Source organism: Pelmatolapia mariae, linkage group LG13 (genome assembly GCF_036321145.2).
Source record: "Pelmatolapia mariae isolate MD_Pm_ZW linkage group LG13, Pm_UMD_F_2, whole genome shotgun sequence".
Classification (NCBI taxonomy): Eukaryota; Metazoa; Chordata; class Actinopteri; order Cichliformes; family Cichlidae; genus Pelmatolapia; species Pelmatolapia mariae.
This window is the reverse complement of record NC_086238.1, coordinates 9,447,980-9,472,500: the sequence shown is the minus strand read 5'-3', so window position 1 is coordinate 9,472,500 and position 24,521 is coordinate 9,447,980. Positions and strand designations below refer to the sequence as shown.

Here is a 24,521-nt window from a genome sequence, read left to right as displayed (position 1 = left end):
TTACAAATTGGTTGTGCGAATTGTGTCTAATGATCCTTCTGCATCACTCCCTTGTCAATTTTAGGTGGAAAACTCAGGGGATCCTTGGGAAAACTTCCAAAATTCCCAGTCACTATCATATTGGGAATGTGTCTACTTGCTGATGGTGACTATGTCTACAGTGGGCTACGGGGATGTCTATGCAAGAACCACCTTGGGGCGCCTCTTTATGGTCTTCTTCATCCTTGGCGGTTTGGTAAAATCAGACTTTTTATTCTCCCTAGATCCAATTTTCCCTTTAAATTCCTGCCTGCCCCCGTCAATAAACTGTTTAGAACTGTCTAAAATGTCTAAAAATAAAATAAATAAAATGTGATGTTAATATTTAGAATGATCTATACTGTATAACATGTTAGTGTAGTGTTTTTATATTGTTAGAACTATATTGCCTAGACAGTACATGCTATATCTTTGTCACAGTGTAGTTGTATCCTTCTGTTTAGCCTACTGTATCTTGTCTCCTGGAGTCACAGATCATTGTGCTCCTTTGTCTTCTTCCCCCTATGTGTCCTCCCTATATTTGTTCGATTAGATTATAAGCTTTTGTCTGATGATGTTGTTATTCTCTTAAAAGCAGTTGCGGTTTCAGGACACCCCTCCTTCCGTGTCTCTTCCCAAAATTCCAACAAACACAGGGGCAGGGAGATGAAGCTTAGGCCAGCCTGAATGTTACCATAGCAACAGCAGCTTCCCACAACCTGCCCTCTTACCTTCCTCTGATCTAACGTCCCGTTGGGCTGACACTAGTACAGTAACTCACATGTAAACACGCATGAACGCAAACACCTGTAAGCACTCGAACACGCGCTCGCATACAGAAGAGCGCGCACGCCCTTCGTCTTCGCTCGCAAAGACTGAAGGATTTAGCCAAATTCTGTACAAAGACAGCTATCAGTATGCACTGATGACCTACAGCTGTGTGGATGTGTACCATATTGTGACCATGGTGATAGATTGCAAGGTTTTCTTAGTGCTGCGAGTTCTGGAAGTCTTTAAGCGAGTACCTCCGCCTGCTTCCTCTCAGCAGCAGTGGCTTAGCAATGACTCTAGGGTGAAGGTATGCTAAAGCCAAGGATAAAATCAAACTCACATAATGTCACACTATTCCTGGTAATGTAACAGTACATTTTTTCCAGGCACGAGTGAAGTATGCTTTTACCGAGCAAGGGCACCTCTGTGTTGCTAACTGTAGATGCAAGCCTACGCAAGTAACCTCAGCGAGTATACGCCACTGGTAAGCAGTGAGCTTAAACATAACTCTGTGCTGGGACGACAGGCTGTCAACCTTTGCAAAATGCATCCAGCTCATTTTCTAGCCCAACAAATGAGTCTTAATGTGTTTTGCAGCTATGGACCATCAGGTGTGCCTATTCAAATCAACCTGCCAGGTCATCTGTGTTTGTTGGACAAAACATGGCACATAGGTTTTTATTCTTCCTCAGCTTTTTTTCAAAGAAAGGTTTTGGGTGTTAATTGCAGACTGACTAGCTGTCAGCTGTAACAAAATTATTGCCCACTAACCAAACCCGTTCTGAACTTTTAAACACTGGGGCTACTTCTTTTTTTCCTCCACTGATTTTTGTGAACTTTAGGGAGTCTCTCCAGGTAATGAGAGCGATGGGATTTACAGGCTAATATTTTTTTTATATCCTCAGAAATCTGGATTCACGCACCAATCGCTCCACAACCCACTCTGCGCCATACTAGTCTCTTTTTTAGTCTCTTCTTCTGTCTTCTATCTTCTCCTTAGGCCATGTTTGCCAGCTACGTCCCTGAAATCATAGAGTTAATAGGAAACCGCAAGAAATATGGTGGTTCCTATAGTGCGGTTAATGGGAGAAAGTAAGTATTCCAGATGGTTCTGCTGTTTTTCTGTGTGCGGTAGAACCCTCTCTGCATGCTTTTTTCTTTTTTTTTCTATTCCATGCATGTAGGCCATGTTTGCTCGCTACGTGCCAGAAATTGCTGCTCTCATCCTTAATCGGAAGAAATTCGGAGGGAGTTATAACTCGACACGAGGCAGAAAGTAAGTTGAAATCCAGACAAGGTGTGGTTGTGTGACTAAGGTGCACCTCCAGAAGTTGGTAGTTACTGGGGGTTAGTTAACTTGACTTTTTAGAATGGTAAAGTTTAAACGCAGTTAAAGTAAAGGTACATTATGTCAAGTCACACTGCGTGACTGGAGACCTTGGCCAATAGGACACACATGTCCATGCCCTTTAATTCTCTCTTTCAGTCTTTCTCTTTCTGTCTTCTTCCTCTGTCTGCCTTTATCTATCCTCCATTCAAAGCTTTCCTAAAGTCATTTGTGTGCTTTTCATTTTCTTTCTGTGTCCTCCTTGAAACATCCTGTGTTGCGCTTTAATTTAATTTGGAAAATAGAGCTTTCATGACTATTACACTTTAGCCTAACAGGAAACTAACCTGTGGTGCTTCTATTTAATGTAACATGCCCAGTGTGTCTCATCAGTACAGACTAGCCTACAGGGATGAATTAGGATCCAAATCAAAAAGCAACAAAACAGTCATGAAATCCCTACTATCCGCTTTTAAAGCATTTTCTCACAAGAAAATAGAAAGATTTAAACATCTGCAAGTGCATTATTATTGGTGGTCTTTTTTTTTTTAAGAATCATCAATCTCAATGAGCATTGCAGGATACAATTTCTTTTCTTGTTTTTTTGTTTTTCTCTTTACTTTTGCTTTTTTTATTATTTGCATTTTTTTCCCCTGCTTGAATTCGTTTTGCATGCTTTGTGGAATTACTTTTTTCCTTAACTGCATCATATTGGGCATGTTCTCTATGACCTGCAGTCTTGTGGCTTTGTCATTAATTGCTAAATGGATGATAAAGTCATCCTTCTGTTGTCTGTCATTGCTAGCGCATCGCATCATCAATGCTTGACATTACTCTGGCCCTGATCTTCAGTCAGCTCCCACACCCTGAATGCTGGATGCCTCGTTCCCATTGGAGGCTTTCAATTGCTTTTGGCTTGCTTTGCCTGCTTGGTTCTTTGATGCCCGCCTGGTTCTTATGTGTGTGTGGTGGTGGTGATGGTGGACTTTGTCTCTGGAGGCACTCATATTTATGTAAATGTGCGACTGCCCTCTCGCAGCCGAGGCTCCAGTACACTGTGAAGTATATGTGACACTGTGGACATTATAGTGTTTGTACAAACGTGCCACAATACTTATTGTGAAGTTCTCTTCTCCTCTTCCTTCCTTGTGGCTCAAACCTTGCTAATATTCAGCACACAGATTTATATTAATCCAAAAGGAGCGTATACAGAACAGGGAGAGTGCACTTTTCATTGTCCTCCGTCTCTTTTCTTCTAATTTTGTATGGCAGCCAGCATCTGCTACTATCTGCTGTCTACTCTTTCTCACTCTGTTTCTCTTTCCAATCTCACCCCCACCAGTTTCAGTCATTCTGTTCAGCGGAGCAGATTCTGAGGAGTCAGCAGTAGAACAAGACGTTAGGGGGGGAAAAAAGCCTTTGTGCAGTAATGTTTGCCTGTCATTGAGATAAGATTGATGAAATGTTATGTTTGGCCAGTGACCTCAACCCAGGCTCACAGATGGGTGCTGAGAGAAGCCCTTGTCAAAATCGTGGATAGTTTCTCCAACACACTTTATTTTCTCTATCCACACCCCCCTTCCATGTCTCCTTCTGGTTAGAGTGCGAACATATTGTAACAATCGGAAGATATTCATCAAAGACTCAAGAGTAGCTACAGACTTTTACATTCTCATTTGGATATGTGCTTATAGGACGTAATGCAAATGAAAAAGTGGTTTGCCATGTGGATTTAGGATTTTCATTGGGCTTCAGTGCATTATAACTTCGCAGCTATCAGCCCACAAACCTCCAAATCTTGGAAATTAGATTAGGGGATTACACGTATCTGACTGATTACAGAGCTCACAAACAATGAAGTCATGATACATAGTGAAGTTTATTAAATGTAGCCCTCATTTCATCTCTGGGCCTGGCTGCTGTCATTTGAACCAGGCCTTCAAAACTTATTTGGAAGTGAAAGGTACTCACATTGGATCTGAACTGAATTTCTGTTTCATGCTAGCGTTGCTTATAGTACTCTGTGTAGTGTAGCATACACCCGTGAGCAAAATGACAGCTCTCAGCCTGTGTGCGCTGATATAATAATGACAAGTGTTGCGTTCTGTTGGCGCCCACTGCACTCGGGGCTCTGTGGTTTCCATTATGACTCTATGGTTTCCATTAGCCCCAACTTCAAGAGAGGACTTGGCATGAAAACTAGCTTCAACCCTGGCTGAACTCTGACACACAACTTTGAAAGTCCTCCATCGAGGCTACAAACTTGAAGCATGCAGACTCGGAGACTGTCACAGTGTCAGGAATTAACACGTATTTGCATATTGACAAAACATGCACCTAGTTGAGGTTCCAACACAATTTCATATAATTACACAATGACAAAATGCACTAAGTACGTTATGTCTGTGAGCTTAATTTGATTGGCTAGTGTTGGTAACATTTCACCTAGCTGATTCTTGGCATTAAACACAGGAGATGGTGTTTATTCCTCCCTTTCTTTAAGTTCCCTGAAAGGTGATACACCAAAAAAGGGAACACGGATTTTGAAACTGCAACATTTTCATAAAGATGATTCTTGCAGTAAGTTTCATCACCCTAAGGATTAGAGCAGTACCAAGTGAGTGACCTCTGTTGCTGACGTTTGAGCTCTGTGTTTGTTCGCTGTGTATTAAGTGTATCCCCAGTGACATCCTGAGATGTTTCCTGGCTGCATGTTCTTGTGTGCATGCTCTGTAAAACCCATTGCATTGATTAATGTGACTCTGTGCCACACCTTTTTTAGTTTCTGGGTTGTTGTCTATGGTTTCTTGTTAAAAGAAAAAAACCTGTTCCCTCGAAGTGCTATGTTTATTTGTTTTCCTTTGATTCTTTTTAGTTGTATATGTCTAGCTAAAACTGTACTGCACAATCAGGTTGACTAAAAAGAGAGATATTTAATTTTGGGTAATTATAAATGGTTGAATTATCTTTAATATCTTTCCCCCCATGTCCTGTTTAACTAGCTTATGATCTCGGTATTCAGTTTGATGCCTTTTTTGGCACAGAGATAGAGAGGGAAACTAAGTAGAAGCAGGAAACTTTTAAGGATATCAAGTGAATATTTCCATCTTAAATATAAGGACCTAAATTAGTGGCGTGTTCAAGATGTGGAAGAAAAGTTTGCTTTCCTGATTAAAAACCTATTTAGAAAAATGCACATGTCACGGAGATGCATTTACACTTCCAAGTTTGTGCTTAAGATCCACAACCTCCATTGAACCCACATGAATCAAATAATTTGCCTTATAAATCTTTAAACTTCCTCTACCCTCGGACGAGCATCGGGATACTTGAATAGGAAAACATGACTGATTGTGTGTGTGTGGGTTGTTTTTTTTTTTTTAACATTTCATAAAATGAGAGACTTCTTGTGCCAGATACTGCTGGCTGCCCACAGACATCCCAGCTCATCAGCTTGTAAGACCACACGGCCCTTTGCTCAGCTCTGGCCAACCATGCAATCACGACCGCTCATTAGATTCTCTTAAAGGACAGACGCAACATCTGCGAAGAACATTATATCCTGTAACATCCACAAACTGTCATTCCCTCAATATGCCCGTCGCATTACTTTGCCAAGTCCACATCAGTTCAGGTACAGGGCAGAAGAACACTCAATGATCTGGACTATGGTTCTCATCTAACATCAATAAATATCTTTGTTCCCTTTAAACCTGCCAAACTGATTCAGGTTTCAATAATGCTTTATACAGCTTTAGACATCAACTTTAAAGGCCAGTCTGTTCACCACGACTCCCTTCTTGTGTGTAAGCGCTTGATAATAGATTGATAATAGAAATCTGTCCTACAAATGTACATGGATGATAAGAACTTGGACTTCAAACAAATATGACCACCAAATTTAAATTTTTTTTCTTTATTTTTGGAAAAAGTAACTCAATACACCTTGTGTTAAGTGCAAAGCTGTCCAGTACCCAGGCACTCAAAAACTAAAGTGGTTCAATTGTCTCTTGGCACATCAAGTAGTGGATAAGGCCATTGTCATTACACAGATTGCCTTACAGGTCTCCATAGGGTAATTAGGGTGTCTGCCGAGTGTCCACACTAATCTATGTCAGTATAAGGTCTGGGTTTTACTGTGCAAGGCTTGGCAATAAGACTTCACAAATGACATTTAGCACTAAGTCCAGCAGAGTAGCTCAGCTTACCATAGTGCAAATTAATCTTATGAAGGGTTTTAAATCCACATTAGCATGATTGAATTAAATCAGAATTATTGAATGCTCGTTCTTAAAGTCCCTTTAATACCAACAACCATGACTATGACTTTATTAGGAAGAAAAAGCGAGAAAGTAGTAAGATAACCTAATATAACAGGATAAAATGCAATGGGAATATGTAAAATAGAGGCAATATTTTTTATTAACACCAACATTTGAATTCTTAGATTTAGGATGTTAAAATATTCAAGTTACAGAAGCACCACAAGTTTATTTGCTGGGACAATGTCCATCCAAACTGCCCCGAGTGTCCTTAAAGTTGGCATAAATATGAAGCTGACCTGAACTTGATCACTTTATATTGTCGTCAGAAGATAAACAGGGACACAACCTCAAACCGTTCCAAACCCTTCTCACTCCCTTACGGCTGTAATCAGCCCCGTACAGCTTCTGACAGATCCCTCTGCTGTAATGCACTACTGAATCTTGCCAGAGACCTGTCAAAAACTCCGAGGCCCTGTTTACAATTCTTGTCAACCACAGGCCTCCAAATCATTTTGAGAGTTTTAGTAATGCTCTGTGTAAAAGCACAAGCATATTGATGTACATGTCTTTGTCAACATCTATTCAGCTCACAAAGGGGCGGTTTGGCTGAAGGGACAATTTTTTTTATTGAGAACGGATGACAGTCCAACCACTGTGGGCTGTGTGATTATATCTTAGATTCTTTTTTCAAGTGGTCGAGAGTTGAGTGTTTGATTGTACTTGTCGTGCAGAATTTAACCACTTTCATTGCATCGAGGAAAATATTCACTTTTATGGCAAAAATGATAATTCGGTTAGTTGTTTGCTTTGAAAAGACATTTCTTGACATGTATATATATTTTTTTCAGTCTTTATTTGAGTTAGATGTTAGAGTGCTTTGGTTTGACTGATTATCTCTGGGAGACATGCCAGTGTCTGCAGTGATTTATGTTGCCCACTCAAGATGATTTCTTCACCCCCCTCCCCCTTTCAGGCACATTGTGGTCTGTGGTCATATTACCCTCGAAAGTGTCTCCAACTTCCTCAAAGACTTCCTACACAAGGACAGGGATGATGTCAATGTAGAAATTGTTTTTCTCCATAAGTAAGTTAATTTTGTCTTTCTCACCCTTTGTAGCTTAGCAACAAACGAACTATTGCATAGGAGCTATATTTATGTGCTAACCCATCTTCTTTTTTTTAGTATTTCCCCTAATCTTGAGCTGGAAGCCTTGTTCAAACGCCATTTTACCCAAGTAGAGTTCTACCAGGGATCGGTTCTCAACCCTCATGATCTGGCCCGAGTGAAGGTACCGGCTGGTGGCGAGACTCCTGGAGCGATGAAAATCCTTAACATTTTTGACAGCTGTTGTTGAACTTAAGAGTAGAAACATTTTTCACAGATTAGCTACAGTTGTGTGCGTCACTGATTAGCAGGCTGTAAACTTATTACTGTATAAGTTCAGCTGACAAAGAGAGCAAAGGAAAAATGCAGAAGAATGATAATCTAATGATATCCATTTCAATTTTTTAACCAAAATATATCAGGACAGAAGAAAGAAATAAAATACTTTTTTTTGTTGTTGAGCAGATTTAAACCATCTGGTATATTGAATATTTTTTTATTAAATACAGATGTGCACTTTAATGCTGTCATATTTGTTTCTTTGGTACTTTACACATAGATCGAGTCAGCAGATGCCTGCTTAATCCTAGCCAACAAGTATTGTGCAGATCCTGATGCTGAAGATGCCTCCAACATCATGAGGTATTCTCTCCTCTGGACAATCAGTAACAACTGGCTTGTGGATGTGTTATGTTTCCTTGCTCACTTTATCTGCCTGTTTTTCAAAGGGTCATTTCCATCAAGAACTATCACCCCAAGATCAGAATAATCACACAGATGCTGCAGTATCACAATAAGGTGAGATGTCTCGGTGCCCCGCATTGTGTAGTGTATGTTTGCTTCACTTCATCTTGGCCGCTCTCCAACCTTCCCTCACAGAGAGATTATGGCTGCAGTAAAATGGCAGTCCTGTCAGCTTGAGAGCTATGTGGTGCTTTTAAGGATTCATGGTAACTTTGACATATAAGTGACTTTTTAAAGGATCCACTCGCTCAGCTGCTTACATGCTGTGCATGCTCCTGAAGAATGGACCTCACTTTTTTTAAATGAAGAATTAATAGAGCAGCACTTAGCATGGTAAATAGTATTACAGGAGAAAAATGTGAGCTTTTGAAAATGTGTCTTTTATATTTAATAAATGTGTATCTGAATCACTGCGTCTGTCATATGACATGGCAAGGAGATATGCAAATATGTATATATATTTTTTTAATTCCTGTGTATGATGCCCTTTATGTATGGAAACTGGTACACTAACTGAGACTTGTACATTGTAAGTGATTTACCCAGGATGCTAACTTTTCTAGTAGTTAGCTGACTTTAGGAAAGGAACAGCTCTACATTTTTAGGATAAGCTAGTTAGTTTTTATTTATTTTATTGTATGCTAAGCTAACTGGCTGTTTATTGTAACTGTTTAATTTAATTTGCATTCACATGTTTGCATTTCAGCTTTGAACTAATTGAGGTACAGTCAGGTCCATAAATATTGGGACATCGACACAATTCTAACATTTTTGGCTCTATACACCACCACAATGGATTCCAAATGAAACGAACAAGACATGCTTTAACTGCAGAGTGTCAGCTTTTATTTGAGGGTATTTACATCCAAATCAGGTGAACGGTGTAGGAATTACAACAGTTTGCAAATGTGCCTCCCACTTCTTGAGGGACCAAAAGTAATGGGACAGAATAAGAACCATAAATCAAACATTCATTTTTTAATACTTGGTTGCAAATCCTTTACAGTCAATCACAGCCTGAAGTCTGGAACACATAGACATCACCAGACGCCGGGTTTCATCCCTGGTGATGCTCTGCCAGGCCTCTACTGCAACAGTCTTCAGTTCCTGCTTGTTCTTGGGGCATTTTCCCTTCAGTTTTGTCTTCAGCAAGTGAAATACATGCTCAATCGGATTCAGGTCAGGTTATTGACTTGGCCATTGCAAAACAGTCCACTTCTTTCCCTTCAAAAACTCTTTGGTTGCTTTTGCAGTATGCTTTGGGTCGTTGTCCACCTGCACTGTGAAGCGCCGTCCAATGAGTTTTGAAGCATTTGTCTGAATATGAGCAGATAATATTGCCCGAAACACTTCAGAATTCATTGTGCTGCTTTTGTCAGCAGTCACATCATCAATAAATACAAGAGAACCAGTTCCACTGGCAGCCATACATGCCCACGCCATGACACTTCCACCCCAATGCTTCACTGATGAGGTGGTATGCTTAGGATCATGAGCAGTTCCTTTCCTTCTCCATACTCTTCTCTTCCCATCACTCTGGTACAAGTGGATGTTGGTCTCATCTGTCCATAGGATGTTTTTCCAGAACTGCGACGGCTTTTTCAGATGTCGTTTGGCAAACTCTAATCTGGCCTGCCTGTTTTTGGGGCTCACCAAAGGTTTACATCTTGTGGTGAACCCTCTGTATTCACACTGGTGGAGTCTTCTCTTGATTGTTGACTCTGACGCACATACACATACCTCCTAGAGAGTGTTCTTGATCTGGCCAACTGTTGTGAAGGGTGTTTTCTTCACCAGGGAAAGGATTCTTTGGTCATCCACCACAGTTGTGTCCCATGGTCTTCCTAGTCTTTTGGTGTTGCTGAGCTCACCAGTGCGTTCCTTCTTTTTGGGAATGTTCTAAACAGTTGTTTTGGCCACGCCTGATGTTTTTGCAATCTCTCTGATGGGTTTGTTTTGTTTTTTTCAGCCTAATGATGGCTTGCTTCACTGGTAGTGACAGCTCTTTGGATCTCATCCTGGCAGTTGACAGCAACAGGTTCAAAAAGCAAACAGCACACTTGAAATGAACTCTGGACCTTTTATTTTTTCATTGTAATTGGGGTAATGAGGGAATAACACACACCTGGCCATGGAACAGCTGAGAAGCCAATTGTCCCATTACTTTTGGTCCCTTAAGAAGTGGGAGGCACATATACAAACTGTCATAATTCCTATACTGTTCACCTGATTTGGATGTAAATACCCTCAAATAAAAGCTGACAGTCTGCAGTTAAAGCATGTCTTGTTCGTTTCATTTGGAATCCATTGTGGTTGTGTATAGAGCCAAAAATGTTAGAATTGTGTCGATGTCCCAATATTTATGGACCTGACTGTAGATCATGTTAATTAGTGGACTTTTGTTATCCTGAATGTTGGATTTCAGTACCACTGCATAAAGCCAAGCTAGCTTACCCCAGTTTCCAGTTTTTATGCTAACCCAGTTCCCAGTTCAAGCAGATATGAGGGTTGTATTAACGTTATCTGTTCCAAAAGAAATGTGACTCATATATACAGTTTTCTGTGTTTCTGACCTCTCTAACTTTCATGTGATGAAGGCCCATCTACTGAATATTCCAAGCTGGAACTGGAAGGAGGGTGATGATGCTATCTGCTTGGCAGAGCTGAAGGCAGGCTTCATTGCGCAGAGTTGTCTGGCCCAGGGCCTGTCAACGATGCTAGCCAACCTCTTCTCCATGAGGTCCTTTATTGAGGTAACAGAGTGGACTATTGACGAATGATTTCTCACATTGCATTTTTTGCACATGAGGTGATTTATTAAGGGATTATAGTCTAAATAAGAAGGTTCTCTGCTGACACATGGACTAGGTCTGTCAAACAGTGCATTCCCTAAAAAAAATTGACATCTCTGTCCAGAGACGGGCTTCCATTAGTGTGTTTTCAGTCATTCTGGCACATCATATTTTATTGTGTGACATGTCATGTGGAATCTGTTCAGTGTTCTCTGCGGCTTAGAATTGAAGAGGTGCTTGCTTATATCAAAAAACTGTTCTCATGTCATAAAGATGATAGATCAGCTTATAATGACCAGGCTGATGTTGTGCAGTGGGACATCTGCTGACCAGATTAGGCTGCTTTTGGAAGGAAAACTGTTCTTTTTTCTTACTTTTTTTCTTAACCAACACATGTGACATTTCCCTGTTTCATTTTTTTTTTTTTTTTATCAGATCGAGGAGGACACATGGCAGAAGTATTACCTTGAAGGAGTGGCTAATGAGATGTACACAGAGTATTTGTCCAGTGCCTTTGTAGGCCTCTCCTTCCCCATGGTCTGCGAGTAAGTATCGCTCTTTGATCAACAAGACCACTCTCAATGGTAGGTAGCTTAAAAAAATAAATAATGCAAAGTAAGAATGACAAAAAAGAGGAGTGTTGGGATGTAAGGCTGTGGATTGTAACGGTTTTTGAACACATCAGTCATCTGCTTATATCCTGCTCTTCTCTAATGAGTGCACTTGTTTTACAGGCTGTGTTACGTGAAACTGAAGCTGTTGCTTATTGCCATTGAATTCAAGTCTGAGCAGAGAGAGAGCAGGTTGGTATAGCGGATCTTTCCGGAGCATCTGATACAGCTGTGATAACAGTGAACTGCACTGTACTTTGCTAAAAGTAGATCTTCTAATAAGATATCTCGATTTTTCTTTTCCTCTCAAGTCCTCTTTGCAGCTTGTTATCTATGCAGTTGATATTCACATCACTTTTCAGATCAATTTGGTGAACACTTGAGCATTATTGTGTCACCATGAGGTACTTCCTATAATAAATAATTCAGTATTTATTTTTTTCTGAGCTATTATCCTCTTTGACAAGCAAATAAATGGGACTGATATTGGCCAAGGATTCGGGTCACAAGCTTTTACGTAAACCTTGCAGGTATGCAGGACAAAAAAAACTTGAAATGTGGTTAAACTGTGATTGGTTTCAGAGAAGTACTAGGTACTGCACTGGATTAACTTCATGTTCACGGTCCTTTTTCAAGACACCTTCACAACTAAATAACAAATTTGCTTCACGTAATGTGTCTCCTGCACTTTTTACTGTGCTCCTGCTCTGTCTTTATGATTATCACTAACTCTACATGAGTGCTGGTTTTATCACCAATAATGACACAAAATGCATTTTTTCAGTAATCTCAATTTGCCAAATCCCACTCACCCTTCCCCATTCACCTGTGTCAAATGTTTGTGTACTAACGAGGTTGCATGGTTGATTTAATATTAATTAAAGATGATGTAAATTCTAGTTGATACTAATTGAATATACTTTATATAACCCAGTGGGCTAAATTGTGTCCGTGGTCCAATCACTTTCAAGGTAGTTGAGCTTTTTCTTTTACGTTTTTTCTTTTTGTACATTTTATAGTGACACCCTAGAATATTTTATTTATACTTTCAAACCTTTTATAAAACATAGTCTCTGCCCTTTATGTACTTTTTGTAAAAGATGAATAACTTCAAACACTTTTTTTTCTTCATTTTTATGACTTTGAGTTGCAAGGCCCTCAGCATTGGACAAAAGACAAAGTTGCATCACACGCTGCCATATAATGAAAGCATAGCTTGTAAATGGGCAGAGAAGCATTAGCAACAGTTATATTCTCCTCTTCTTTTATATTCATGATAACTGTTTGATTTGAGATTTTTTCTTGTTGTTTGCAGAAGCCGAAAGCGGTATGCCCTCTACCTTATCTTACTTCCAAAGTTCCACCCAATCGTCACCACTTTAAAGCTTCTGACTTTGGGAGTTTCCCCAAGGATATTTTTCCAAACACTATCTCACAGGCCTCTTTTTCTAACTCCTTTTTTATGGTGTCCCTTGTGCTTAATGCACTAACTTCTTTGCAGGCAGAGAGAGGATAGATAAATTGGACATGTTTGTAGAAGTGCTGTTTTCTTTTCTTTTTTCTTTTTGTCTTTGCTGTTGTCGCTGTACCAAGGCCAAACACTCACCCTCTCCATATCTACCTCTTATTTGATCTTTTCATTTTTGTCCTCAAGCAAACTCCTTTGCTCCTTTAGTTTCTTTCTCTCACACTTTCAGTTCTTTTTCAGTGTCGCTCAGTTGTTACCCTACTGTTTCTTAGCTTTGATGAGCCACGTTTTCCACTCATCGGTGTTTAAAAGTCTTCACCAGAACAGTACAGTGAGGAGTTTCTGTATGCATATCTCAGACATCAGATATGCTGTTGATAGGCACTGATGTCCTACAACTTTGGATATAATCTTGAAATAAAATGACTGATTACATGCCACTGCTGTAGGCGGTGATTGATATAGCAGCATGTTTTTTTTTTTTGTTTTTTTTCATGGTTTTATTATACCAGCAGCACCTCACCAATCTTTGTTTTTTTTCATGATTTTTTTTAATACACTAGAAAAGGCATGGAGCTGTTGATTTTGGATAGCATTGGGTTTATCCAAACTGAAGTTTTATTTATGTGGCCCACATTTCACTCTTGCATTCCATCACCTTCTCATGTCCTCATTCCCAAATGTGTATCCATCTGTGCATGTATGTGCGTCTGCGTATGTGCTATCACCTCGGAAAGGAGAGTTTGTGTTTTGAGTGTGTGTGCGCGTGCGAGTGCGGAGTTTTGTGCGTCTCAGCCACCGTGTACAGTCATGCTCGTGCGTCTCTCGAGTAGATGTTCTTAAGTGAGGTCACTTCCTGTCAGTTTGGTGTTTGAGAAACAATCCAACTGCACAGAAGTTACTGCAACCGTCTGCATCTACGTACCTGTCCCTATACCTGTACTGTAGTGGCTATGCCTTTCTGTTTTATTATTGTCCTCTTCATACTGTTTGGTAACTGCATGCTACGACACTATCACATAAAGTGTTTGATGCTTGCCTTGTTGCTCACAATATGAGGTTTTGATGCATCTTCTAGGCTTTTATTCACCAGTTTGCACACGACTCAAGAAAAATGTGTTGGATAGTTACACCTGTAAAATCTCAGATTTGGGCAGCAATGTTTGTGGAACTGTCTTGATTTGATTGGTTTCTTTCTTTTATTTTTGACTAAAAAAGCATGCCAGGTGTAATGCCTGTTAACTTCTCTGGGGGCCATTCAATCTGAGCGTATGTTAGGTGCTATTTTACTTCTTGCAGTATGGAAAGAAAATTCTGATCTGCATGACTGGTGCAATTTGATCACATCCCAATATGTATATGGATTCAATTGCTCCCTTAATAGTTTTGTTTATTTCCTCCCCAATGTAACCTTTTTCCAGAGCTCAGAGGAAAGATGTTGTGCAATAATATACTTGTTCCCTTCTCCCCTGAATCTAGACCTCACATACTCTTTCAAAATGAATGACTAAAATGCCGCGAATAGTTACTACACGCGTAAGTGTGAATCAAGTTGGTAACACACAATGAGTGGAGCTTTTCTCATTTATCAATGTTGCAAATTTACAAAAGCTTAAAATGTAAACAGAGCAGCGAATGAGACAAAAAAAAAAGAATCAAGATCATCTTTCGTCTGGGCTTGTATTTTGAAAGAGTGACCCTTAAAGGTTTGTGGGTACAGTGTTTTGATATCTTACTTCACACTCACTTCATTGATGATTGTTGCCCACAGGTAACCATTAATGACTGGGGTGTGTGTGCGTGTGCGTGTGTGCATATTTGTGTGTGGCGTCTACTTTTTGTCTTAGTCTAATTAATGGGGAATGATACAGCCAATCACTTAAAGTACCCTTGAGTATTAAACCAAATCCCACTTTATCACAAAAGAAGCGAGTAATTATTATTTATTACAGTAACACATTTCTTTTAAATCTAAATACAATGAAAGTGATTAAAGCAGTTTGTACTTCACTAGACATGCATTACAAGTATTTGTAATGGAGCAACACATTTGGACCAGTCTTATTTTCCCCTAGCAGAGTCTAGAGCAGACTCAACTGTAAGAATTAGCTCAGTATAATAAACAGAAAGAGCTGTTCATTCCCTTGCATTCCACTGTCAAGTACTAACTGAGATACACCTACTGGACATTCTCTGTACGACAGCCGTGTCTCAGTGGACATCATAACATCTGTTCTGACTAGATGACTGCATTTGAGTGCTGAGACTAAAACCACTCCATGGCCATAATTTTAATTCTTTCTGCCCTCGTCCCTCTACTTGTACCTCTCTGTCCCTCTCTTCCACCCCCGGGGCAATCCAATGCCACTTCGTAGAGAAAAGAATTAAAATTCAATGTGCGATCATTACTGTTGTACATTTTTGTCCATCCGTGTGAGTATTGCATCAGCAAATTGCCTCGAATCAGAAGGAGCAAGTGTGTTTATGGTAACTTACAAGACACACGTAACAAAAGGGAGAAAAAAAAAATCCTTTTTGGGAAGGATAATGTGTTTAAAATGCTGCAAAAAGGGAAGCCCGGCAAAGTCCAGATCCAATTTTAAGGCTTCAACAAGTGTGTGTACCATTCCTCTTGATTAGCATGTTGTGTGCATGAATTTTGTGTATGTCCAGATGTTAATGAGCATTATTTGTCTGTATGTCTTTGATTACCCAGCATTCTCATCAACCCGGGCAACCATGTCAAGCTGCAGGAGGGAACACTGGGATTTTTTATCGCTAGTGATGCCAAAGAAGTAAAAAGGTAATCGGGCCATCCTGCCAAACGGCGGGGTCACTAACTGTGTCAGTTGACAAATGAATAGGAGCGCTAAACATGTTTACTGTGTCACTTTTAGAGCATTTTTCTACTGCAAAGCTTGTCATGATGACATCACAGACCCCAAACGGATCAAGAAGTGCGGCTGCAAGCGACGTGAGTAGCTGTGCCTTTATTTTGCCCCACTGGCACCCTTCCTACCCTTCCTTCTCACTCCAAAAACCAACCTATGGGTCTCGTCTTTCTCTTTATTCATAGGTGTGCACATGGTTATTATGCCTTTCATTGTGTTGTTGTTCTTCTTCTACTCTGAATCTGTGTTTTAAACATTATATTGCCATTATACTCTTAGGAAAGTGTTTGATATTGGTCCCATGTGAGCTTCCATAACCCCCATTATAGTATGATCATAAGTCAAAGCACTTTTGTTTCTTTGTCAAAATGTAGCTGTTGCCATCTTTAAATGTCTTTTCATCTTGCTTCAACCACTGAATCACCACTTTATTTGCACAAACTGAGACTGTATTGCAGTGAATGAAATGCAAAGTGTTAACATGTAAGTAGAAAGCGTAAGAGTCTAAAGGCTTGTTTCTGTATCGCATTTGAAATATTAGAAAGTAGAGCAGATCCTCCACCAAGTGCCCTATGTTGCAATTATAAAGGATGGGTTCAGGTTCTGCCAGTGCTTTACCTGCTTCACCTAGTTTAATGAAATTCAGCTTGGTAGTTTCGGAGTACTGATCACATGCTGTGCCTCAGCCTCAGCTTGGTGGAGGAATTAGGAAACATGTCCTCTTACTTACATATGAATGCTCTCAGTGAAATATTTTAAGGCTGTTTCATTCTTCTCAATTGTTTTAAGATCACAAATGTTATGGATCGGGTTGCTAGCTGTTAATTTTCTAATTTAGCTATGCAAACACCCACATCAAATCAATGAATGTTTTATGCAGATACAACATTACCATTAAGGCAGGAAAAGCACGCAAATACACCCTGACCTATGTGCAGAAGATACTTGTCAGGATGTGTTAGCTGATGGATAAATAATTCAGGTTAATATTCTATGTTTCCATAAAAGGTCACAGGCTGTTACGGTGAGCAGTCCGTTACAGACATAGCCTGGTTTTAAAATAGGTACCCTCCAGTTCCTTCTTTTGTCTGTGCCATTTCAATTATTCAGACGCTTTCTGCTCTGTCAACTCAATAGAATCAACAGGCTTTTCACACTCTAGTTTTATTTACCGCAACTATTTACCTCTGTTTGCTTTCCTACTATCTTCATGTCTGAGACTCAGCTGATGGCGTTATGTTTTATCTTATTACATTTGTTGCCGACAAGAGAGTTGCATTAAAAAGATGACAGTTCCATTACTGTAATGGAATTCTGTCCAACTGTATGTTCTGTTCTGTCATGTTTTGTTCTCTTCTGTTGTTTTTTCCCATGTTTCTTTATGACCAGTGACACACTTTTGATGTATTTCCTTCCCTGCTGCCATTGGAAAACACCACTTTATTTTAACTACTCACTGGTAGTGATTTATTGTGAGTAAAATGAAAATGGGTGTCTAATTACCCAGAGTGCAGTGCAAGTGTTTTTTTTATTTTTTTTATTTCTCTTCCTTTTCAGCAAATAGTATATTGTATCTATGTTGCATGTTACCGGTGTAGCTTCTGCATCCCTCTCCTCGCCTCTCATTTCTACACCGTGCTCAGACCAAACTGAATCCAAAACAGCAGATATTGAACTCGCACCAGCGTCAGGCCTCTGCTCCTCAGTGGCTCAGCCGGCTGATGATCTGATTTGTTGGAGATGACAATTAAATAAAGCGCTACACGATTGGATGCGGCCGATGAGGTGTGCAGTTTTTGCTCACTCTTTGATCATCAAACCAAACACGTATTTGGCATTTAAAAACCAATCTGCTGCGAGTCTTGTGTCATTACATGTGATTAACCTCTTTATAGTGTATTTGCTCAGAGAAAGAACAGAAGAATAAAAATCTGAGATGTCGTACAGTAAAAACAGATTTAGAGGAACTAACACACGGGGGAAAGATCTGCTGCTATTTAAATGATCTGCTTTCTGTCAAAGGTAGTTTTGTGTGGCAGGTTTTTTTGTTTTTCAGAGAGCAGAAAACGTCCTTCTGGGATGTTCTTCAAATCCTGGCAAGCTACGTTGCCAAAACACAATCAAAACAATCTGGTCTCCCCTTTTACCCCCCTTTGCTGTGATCTCAGCCCCTTTATAAACTCCGGGCCCTGGCCCAGCCTAGGCTGATGTTTCAGAGATCACTGGTTCTTTTCAGAACTGCACGAGCCTTGTGCCTTTCAAACACAGACTGTCGTTGGGCCATTTTGTTTAACTCGCTTTACTGGGAGACAAGTCTAGGATTAATACGCGGCATTGTCATAATTTTCAGTTCCCACTAGATGGTAGTGCCGTGCCAGAGTCTTGTGCGGTAATAGATATCCATAGTTAAATGGTGATGTCTATAGAGGAAACTCTAATCCCCTGAGACCTGTTCAGCAAAATTGCAAGGATCAGATGGGTGCCTTTTTGTTTTAGGATAATAAATCAGTTTGTACGGCTTTACAGATTTATCATCCTTAACATGTTATTTCACATTGTTTTTATTTCTATATGTTACAATATAAAGCAGGGTATGGTGAGGGGTGTGCACTTGTGTACAAAGTTGGCTTTTTCAAGAAAAAAAGTATTTGTTTTGCCCACTTTTATGTGCCCCACTCTGACAGGATACTGCACTCTCTGTTAGTTATTGCTCAAAGGTTCACCTCTTGAGCCAACAGTATCCTTTTTCCTTGCACTGTTGCTGAATAAGAAGGCTTTAGGTGGATATCAGAATGTTGTTTTCTTTGGGACATCCTTCATATTCAACATAGCACCCTGATAGCTTCTGTGTACAGAATATTTGTGGTTTGTAGGCGGTAGTAGCCAATCAAGCCCACACAGACAGTTGATCAGGGTCGCTGTTATGTTGAATCTTCAGTTAGGAATGCCCTGAAATGGACACCTTGTCATAGTAAACCAGAATCTAGGTATTTGTGAAGTCAGAAGTAAAATACATTGTCTTTGTGCGTGTGCGTGTGTGCGTGTGTGTGTATGTGTCTTGTGTCTTCCATTGCTCCCCTTCCATTTGTCAGAAGTCTACATTGTGGCATACACATTCATGGGCTGCTGTTGTTAGGTACACCTGTGACGCTAAATGCAGACCAATACAACAGCTCTGCCATAGAGTCTACTTTTATTTCAATTCTTCATCTTACTCCATTTGTCCACTTGATTACATGCAAAGAGGGTTAAAAACTGAACATGTTTACAGGCCAGAACGTGACAACTCATGTTTACTTTGGAAAATAAAGAAGCCTCGTAAAAGCAGAGTTTACAGCAGAGCTGTTGTATTAGGTTATGTTAGATTTCACATGTGTACCTAATAAAGTTGCCAGTGAGCCCACATAATATGTTTCAAGCGCCCAAACAAAAACACCGAAGCAAAGAAACTTCAGCATGACCTGACGGCCTCACTGCACTTGTCCGCCATGTTCCCAAAACTGTTTCATTACTGTGAACAGTTATCTGTGTACTTCTCCTTGTTGCCAGGACTTAAGCTACATTTCCTGCATGCTTTCCACATGCTAGTAAGGCACATATGCATGTCACAGGATACAGCAGTCCCTGATGCATTCATCTTATGGGATATGATCTGTGTTTCCCATTCTTTCCTTGGCCAGGAGCTGAAAACATATTACTTCATTCAAGGTCTTATTTTCCAATGTGAGTCAGAGTCAAAGATGCTGAAAGCGTCTTTGTAAAGGTGCCAGACAGTATTAGTCTGCTGTCTGTTTACACCTTGGCAATGAGAGAATGGGGACCAGGGACTGTTTCTGTCCAGAGTCACAGCAATCTAGAGATGCTACTCTGGGGACTTTCACTCCCGCTTCCCTCAGGGTTCAAGGGCTTCACACACCACTCACACATACACTTGGCTGTAGGCTGACTTTTGTAGCTAAAACTTTTGTCTGGCGTAATACTACTTTTACATCCTTTTTTACTTAATTAGCACACCAGATCGTCATCTTGCCTGTTTTCTACTTGGACGATAATTGAAAAGAAACATAAGTGGACTGGAACCATTTGAAAGATTCACTGGGCTGTATGTGCTGAATTGATGCACACAACAGAAAGCTTGGAAAAAACAAAAACGTAGGTGTATGTAAATGCTCAAATGCTTTTATATTTTATGTTGGAAATGCTAGTTTTGCTGGTTGGTTGAAAGACAAAATTATATGTATTATAATGGCCTGTGAATGGTTATAAATTTATGGTATACGGAGAACATTAGATTAATTTTTTAAACGGGAATTCAGAATTTCCCAGGTACAAACTAGTGTTTAAAATCAGGCACACACTGTGTTTAAATGTGTAAATATGCGCTGCAAACAATTGATAATTCGGGGATATTAAGTAGAGGATCAAATTAATGGTTAATTCTTCATTTTCTTGTGAATTATACTTCCCATTTGTATCTTCAAACATGACTTCAAATTACATCACAACAACAACTGTGTAACTAACACTTTAGCGTATAATAACATATGCTTTTCACAAACACCGTTTAAGCACATGCACATCAGAGTGAAGTCCCTTTGGGGAGTGGAGCAGTGAAATTGCAGGTTTTGAATATAGCATGATTTAGCCAGTCTAGCCTGTAGACTAGTGTGATGCCTTGGACAGAACCGCTACAGCTGCATGATGGGATACAGGTACGTGATCCACTCCTTTAGCCAAATGGATAGAGGATGTACAAATGTATGAAACATTGTATGAGGTTTGCTGCTGAAGACATTGCTCATGCCTCTCTTCCCCGAATGCCTCCCTACCCTCTTCCCTTTCTCCCCACCTCTCTTTCCCACTGTTATAATTTTGCCTTTTTGACTTGTTACAGCCTTAGCGCACAGCTTGAACTCCTAAGAGAATCACCAGCATTATGACTGTTGTATTTTTAATTGATAATATTTTAATAATAGATAATGTGTCCAATTTAGAGACACTTTTAAAATGGCAAAATGAAATGTGCCGGCTGACTTGTTAAGGTAAATGTAACTCTTGGAGTTTGTTAATATAACTTGGGGCTCAAGCCTGTGGGAGCAGGTGACTAAGGCTTGCACTTTCTGATGAAGTTACCTTCCGACTTCCCCTAGATGTATATTTCTCCTTTTGCCATTAACCTGCTGCTTTTCCTCTCCTCTCATCCCAAAACATGACTGTAGCCAAGATGTCCGTCTACAAACGAATGAAACTGGCATGTTGTTTTGATTGCGGCCGTTCAGAGCAAGACTGCTCTTGCATGTCAGGCAGTGTACATAGTAACATGGACACCCTTCAGAGGGCCTACCCACTTTCCTCTGTCTCTGTTCATGATTGCGCAACCACTTTACGTGCCTGTAAGTTACACCGCCCAACACATGCTGTTACGTGTCTGTGGTGCGTGCTCTGTGTATCGTACCGTGTACCATACCGTACGTGTGTGTGTGCGTGCGTGAGGTGTAATTTGTTTATTGTGACCCCATTGTTTGTGTACCCGTGGTCTATGTGTTTCTGTGTTGTTTTACATTTTTTTTCTATATTGATCTTATTTTTTTTCTGTATCTATCTCTCTCTTTCTCTATATCTGGTTAGATTTTCTTTGATTTGTAGTATGTGTGGTTGATAAGTGGTGGCGTGGCTCAGTGGTGGTGCTGTAAGTACTGTAGATGTTAGACATGTGGCTCCCGCATGCGGCACCAGTCATGCAGTCGTGTGATAATGTCACTGTTGGAGCGTGCTGTTTTATGTCTCTTTTTAACTGTTTCAGGTAAGATGTCTGAATATACAAAAATGAAAGATTTTATTCTGTATTTTCATGATAACATTTGTTAATTGTGCCTTTTGTACATTTACTTTGAAGACTCTTTCAAACCTCTGAGTTAACCCTTTTTTAAGTTTGTACACTTTTCCGTTGACGTAGGTTTTGCTTTTTTCTGCATTTTCTTTTAATCTTGACGAGAAACTATACTAAGATTTTGGTTTTGCTTTCATGTGGATTTTAAATGAATCATAAATGAAATGCCGTTTAAGCCTCTATCGTCTTGCCAGGTCTTAAAAATGATGAGCAGGGCACAAATAATAATGGAAGTGAAATCAAATTTTACTTATGCAACGATTAAGAAAAGATACATGCATTTCCCCCCCCACATTTATTTTATTGTTCAGACTTGTATTTCCTGTACTTCATCTGTCCTGCAGCCATTAACAGTTTGTCATATTTACACGGTAGGAACGTGGCAGTGAAATAGGAAGGAGGAAAAAATGAAATGAGAGAAAAGGAAGGCTTTATGTAGCTGGGAAGAGTACAAGAAAATAGATAAAGGAACAGCAAAGAGAAGGAGAAATTAAAATCAAAAAGGAAACTATAAAAAGTGCTTCTGGCTTGATAAAGGAAAGGTAAGAGGCCCGAGGCTCCTAGAAGATCGCCTTAAATCTGTTTTCCTTTTGAGTGGATGGGAAATACTAAATTGTCTGTCAATTAGACATGGCAGCAGTAGGCCTAGCTATCAAAGCCTTGGGTTCAGACATACAGATCTGATTTCCTTCTCAACATTCTCCCACCGTCTGCCGACTCAGCCTAGATTAGTGTCAAACATGCCATGATGAGTTTGGCTTGGCCTCTTGTAGTTGGGCCTGCGCTGATATCCCTCGGTACCAATTACTGGCCATTACATGGTTACTGATCTCACTTCTCCCTCAACCCCCTGTAGGATTTCAGGAAAGCCTCCTCTGTCTTAGATTTCTTTCTCTTTTTAACCCTGACTTCATCTGAACAAAGTGAGTTTAGTGAAGGAGCGCATTGGGCTTTGTCAGTCAGGGATTGTTGGATTTCCTTTCCCTATTTCCTCTTTTTTTTTTCCACCAGGCTGAGAGGATAAGACATCTTTATCCACGATGACTTCATATGCTTCTGAACTAATTTTTTTCTTGCACTTTGATTATTGATCTCTTGGATAGCACTGCTTCGTTTACGCTGCTGTGTTCCTACACGTGCCAAATTAGGGCCACATGTGTCTGTGTGTAGCACAGACAGCTATCAGCAAGTTAGGATGGCAGAAGTATACAACTCTAAACTGCTTTATCGACTAATACAATATTTATTATGGCAACTTTTAACACAAACTCATTAAATGAGTAATGATATGTATGCAGATGAAGTGGTTAGAGAAATGTCATTCTCCATTGTTCTTTTTTATTATAAGCAGTTAACATATTACTTTATTCTAAATTCTTTGGCTACATCATCAGTTTTTTTGGTCTGTAAATGAAACATAAGTCTTTTTTGTGACTTGACCTTCACTATTTTAGAAAATCTCTAGTCAGTTAAGAGGTTTCAACTTGGTTTGCTAAGCTCTGGACAAGGGTTGTGGGCCTGGGGTTAGGGAGATGGTTTCGGCTTGTCCACAACCTTCTGGGCTGTGTATATGTGCGCATGTGCACATCTTGTGTGCGCAACAACATGCACTTGTATCTCGGTGTCTATGCATGTGTGTGAATCTGCATCTCATTGCTGGGGACCTTATCCATCCTGACACAGAAATTATGTTTGCATTTTCCCAGCCCTGCTGGTTCATCACCAAACTTGCCCTGACAGCTCCTGTCCACCAGGCAGACCCCCACCCCCTCGACCACCCTCCCCCACCCACCCTGTCCTACGCCGCCTCGCAATGCCCCAGATGCTAGCCAGTTAGTCTGCCGCCTTTGCGGTGCGGGCAGATTGCTAGAGACAGATGCCAGGGCCACTGTGGGTCTCTTTTTGAGGATCTGTGTCATAGGCCAGCCCTGGGCCCTCACTGTGACCTTTACTGCTGGAAGAGACTCTGGGAGAGAGTGGGGAGTGTCAGCAGCTCTGAGTTCAAGTGCTCACTACATTAGTAGTTCTAGTGGTACCGGTGGTCTTTAATATCTTCTTGGTCAAGGTCAAAAACTGTAATTACCAGAGAATTAACTGCACTGGCAAAAGTGGAGACCTTTGTCAACCCTTTAAAAGTACAACCCCAAAGATCGTGCACTGAGCTCAAGTTATGAAAAAAAACCCCTAATTTTTAAAATCTCTATTTGTATAAGACTTCTGGACTGCATGCGAAAATCAGGTATCTATGCATTAGTGCTCTGTTAGCGCAGCTGTTTTGAGCAGCTGTTGTCTGTTTTGGATTTATACATGCACTGAAGTATGTATTCGTTTTCTTTATTTCCCATTGTGGCTTTATTTGTTCCGCCTCACACTTCCCATCATTTTTAGATTAAAAAACCCCCCACGAAACTCTATTATAAAATGGAAAAAAAATGGAATTGCTAAATCTACACGGAAATGATGTGACATGTAATGTAGTTCTTTCCTTTTTTTTTTCAAATGTATTAAAACCAGCCATTAGACCGTCATTACATCTCATTACAGGTGTAGTACACTTTCCTAAAAGCATGGCTCACTCTGTGAATGGACAATTCTTTCATTCATCTGTCTGCCTTTTATGTGCCATCACATCATACTGT

At 40.1% G+C, this 24,521-nt stretch overlaps 1 protein-coding gene across 12 annotated transcripts in view; it reads left to right on the top strand.

The window, feature by feature from the left end:
• The window catches only part of kcnma1a (potassium large conductance calcium-activated channel, subfamily M, alpha member 1a), a 151,731-nt gene that overhangs the window by 94,959 nt on the left and 32,251 nt on the right, over positions 1-24,521 (top strand). For 6 of the 12 annotated variants that reach the window (XM_063490843.1, XM_063490833.1, XM_063490835.1 and 3 more), the window contains 11 exons: positions 65-235; positions 1,790-1,881; positions 7,355-7,465; positions 7,565-7,670; positions 8,046-8,128; positions 8,215-8,284; positions 10,828-10,983; positions 11,458-11,567; positions 11,757-11,825; positions 15,818-15,904; positions 15,999-16,075. In XM_063490843.1, coding sequence (XP_063346913.1) covers positions 65-235; positions 1,790-1,881; positions 7,355-7,465; positions 7,565-7,670; positions 8,046-8,128; positions 8,215-8,284; positions 10,828-10,983; positions 11,458-11,567; positions 11,757-11,825; positions 15,818-15,904; positions 15,999-16,075 — 1,132 coding nt within the window. Of the gene's footprint in view, positions 1-64; positions 236-1,789; positions 1,882-1,973; positions 2,066-7,354; positions 7,466-7,564; positions 7,671-8,045; positions 8,129-8,214; positions 8,285-10,827; positions 10,984-11,457; positions 11,568-11,756; positions 11,826-15,817; positions 15,905-15,998; positions 16,076-17,455; positions 17,465-21,211; positions 21,386-24,521 lie in introns of all 12 variants that reach the window. The other 6 variants (XM_063490834.1, XM_063490836.1, XM_063490839.1 and 3 more) reach the window with 3 other exon arrangements.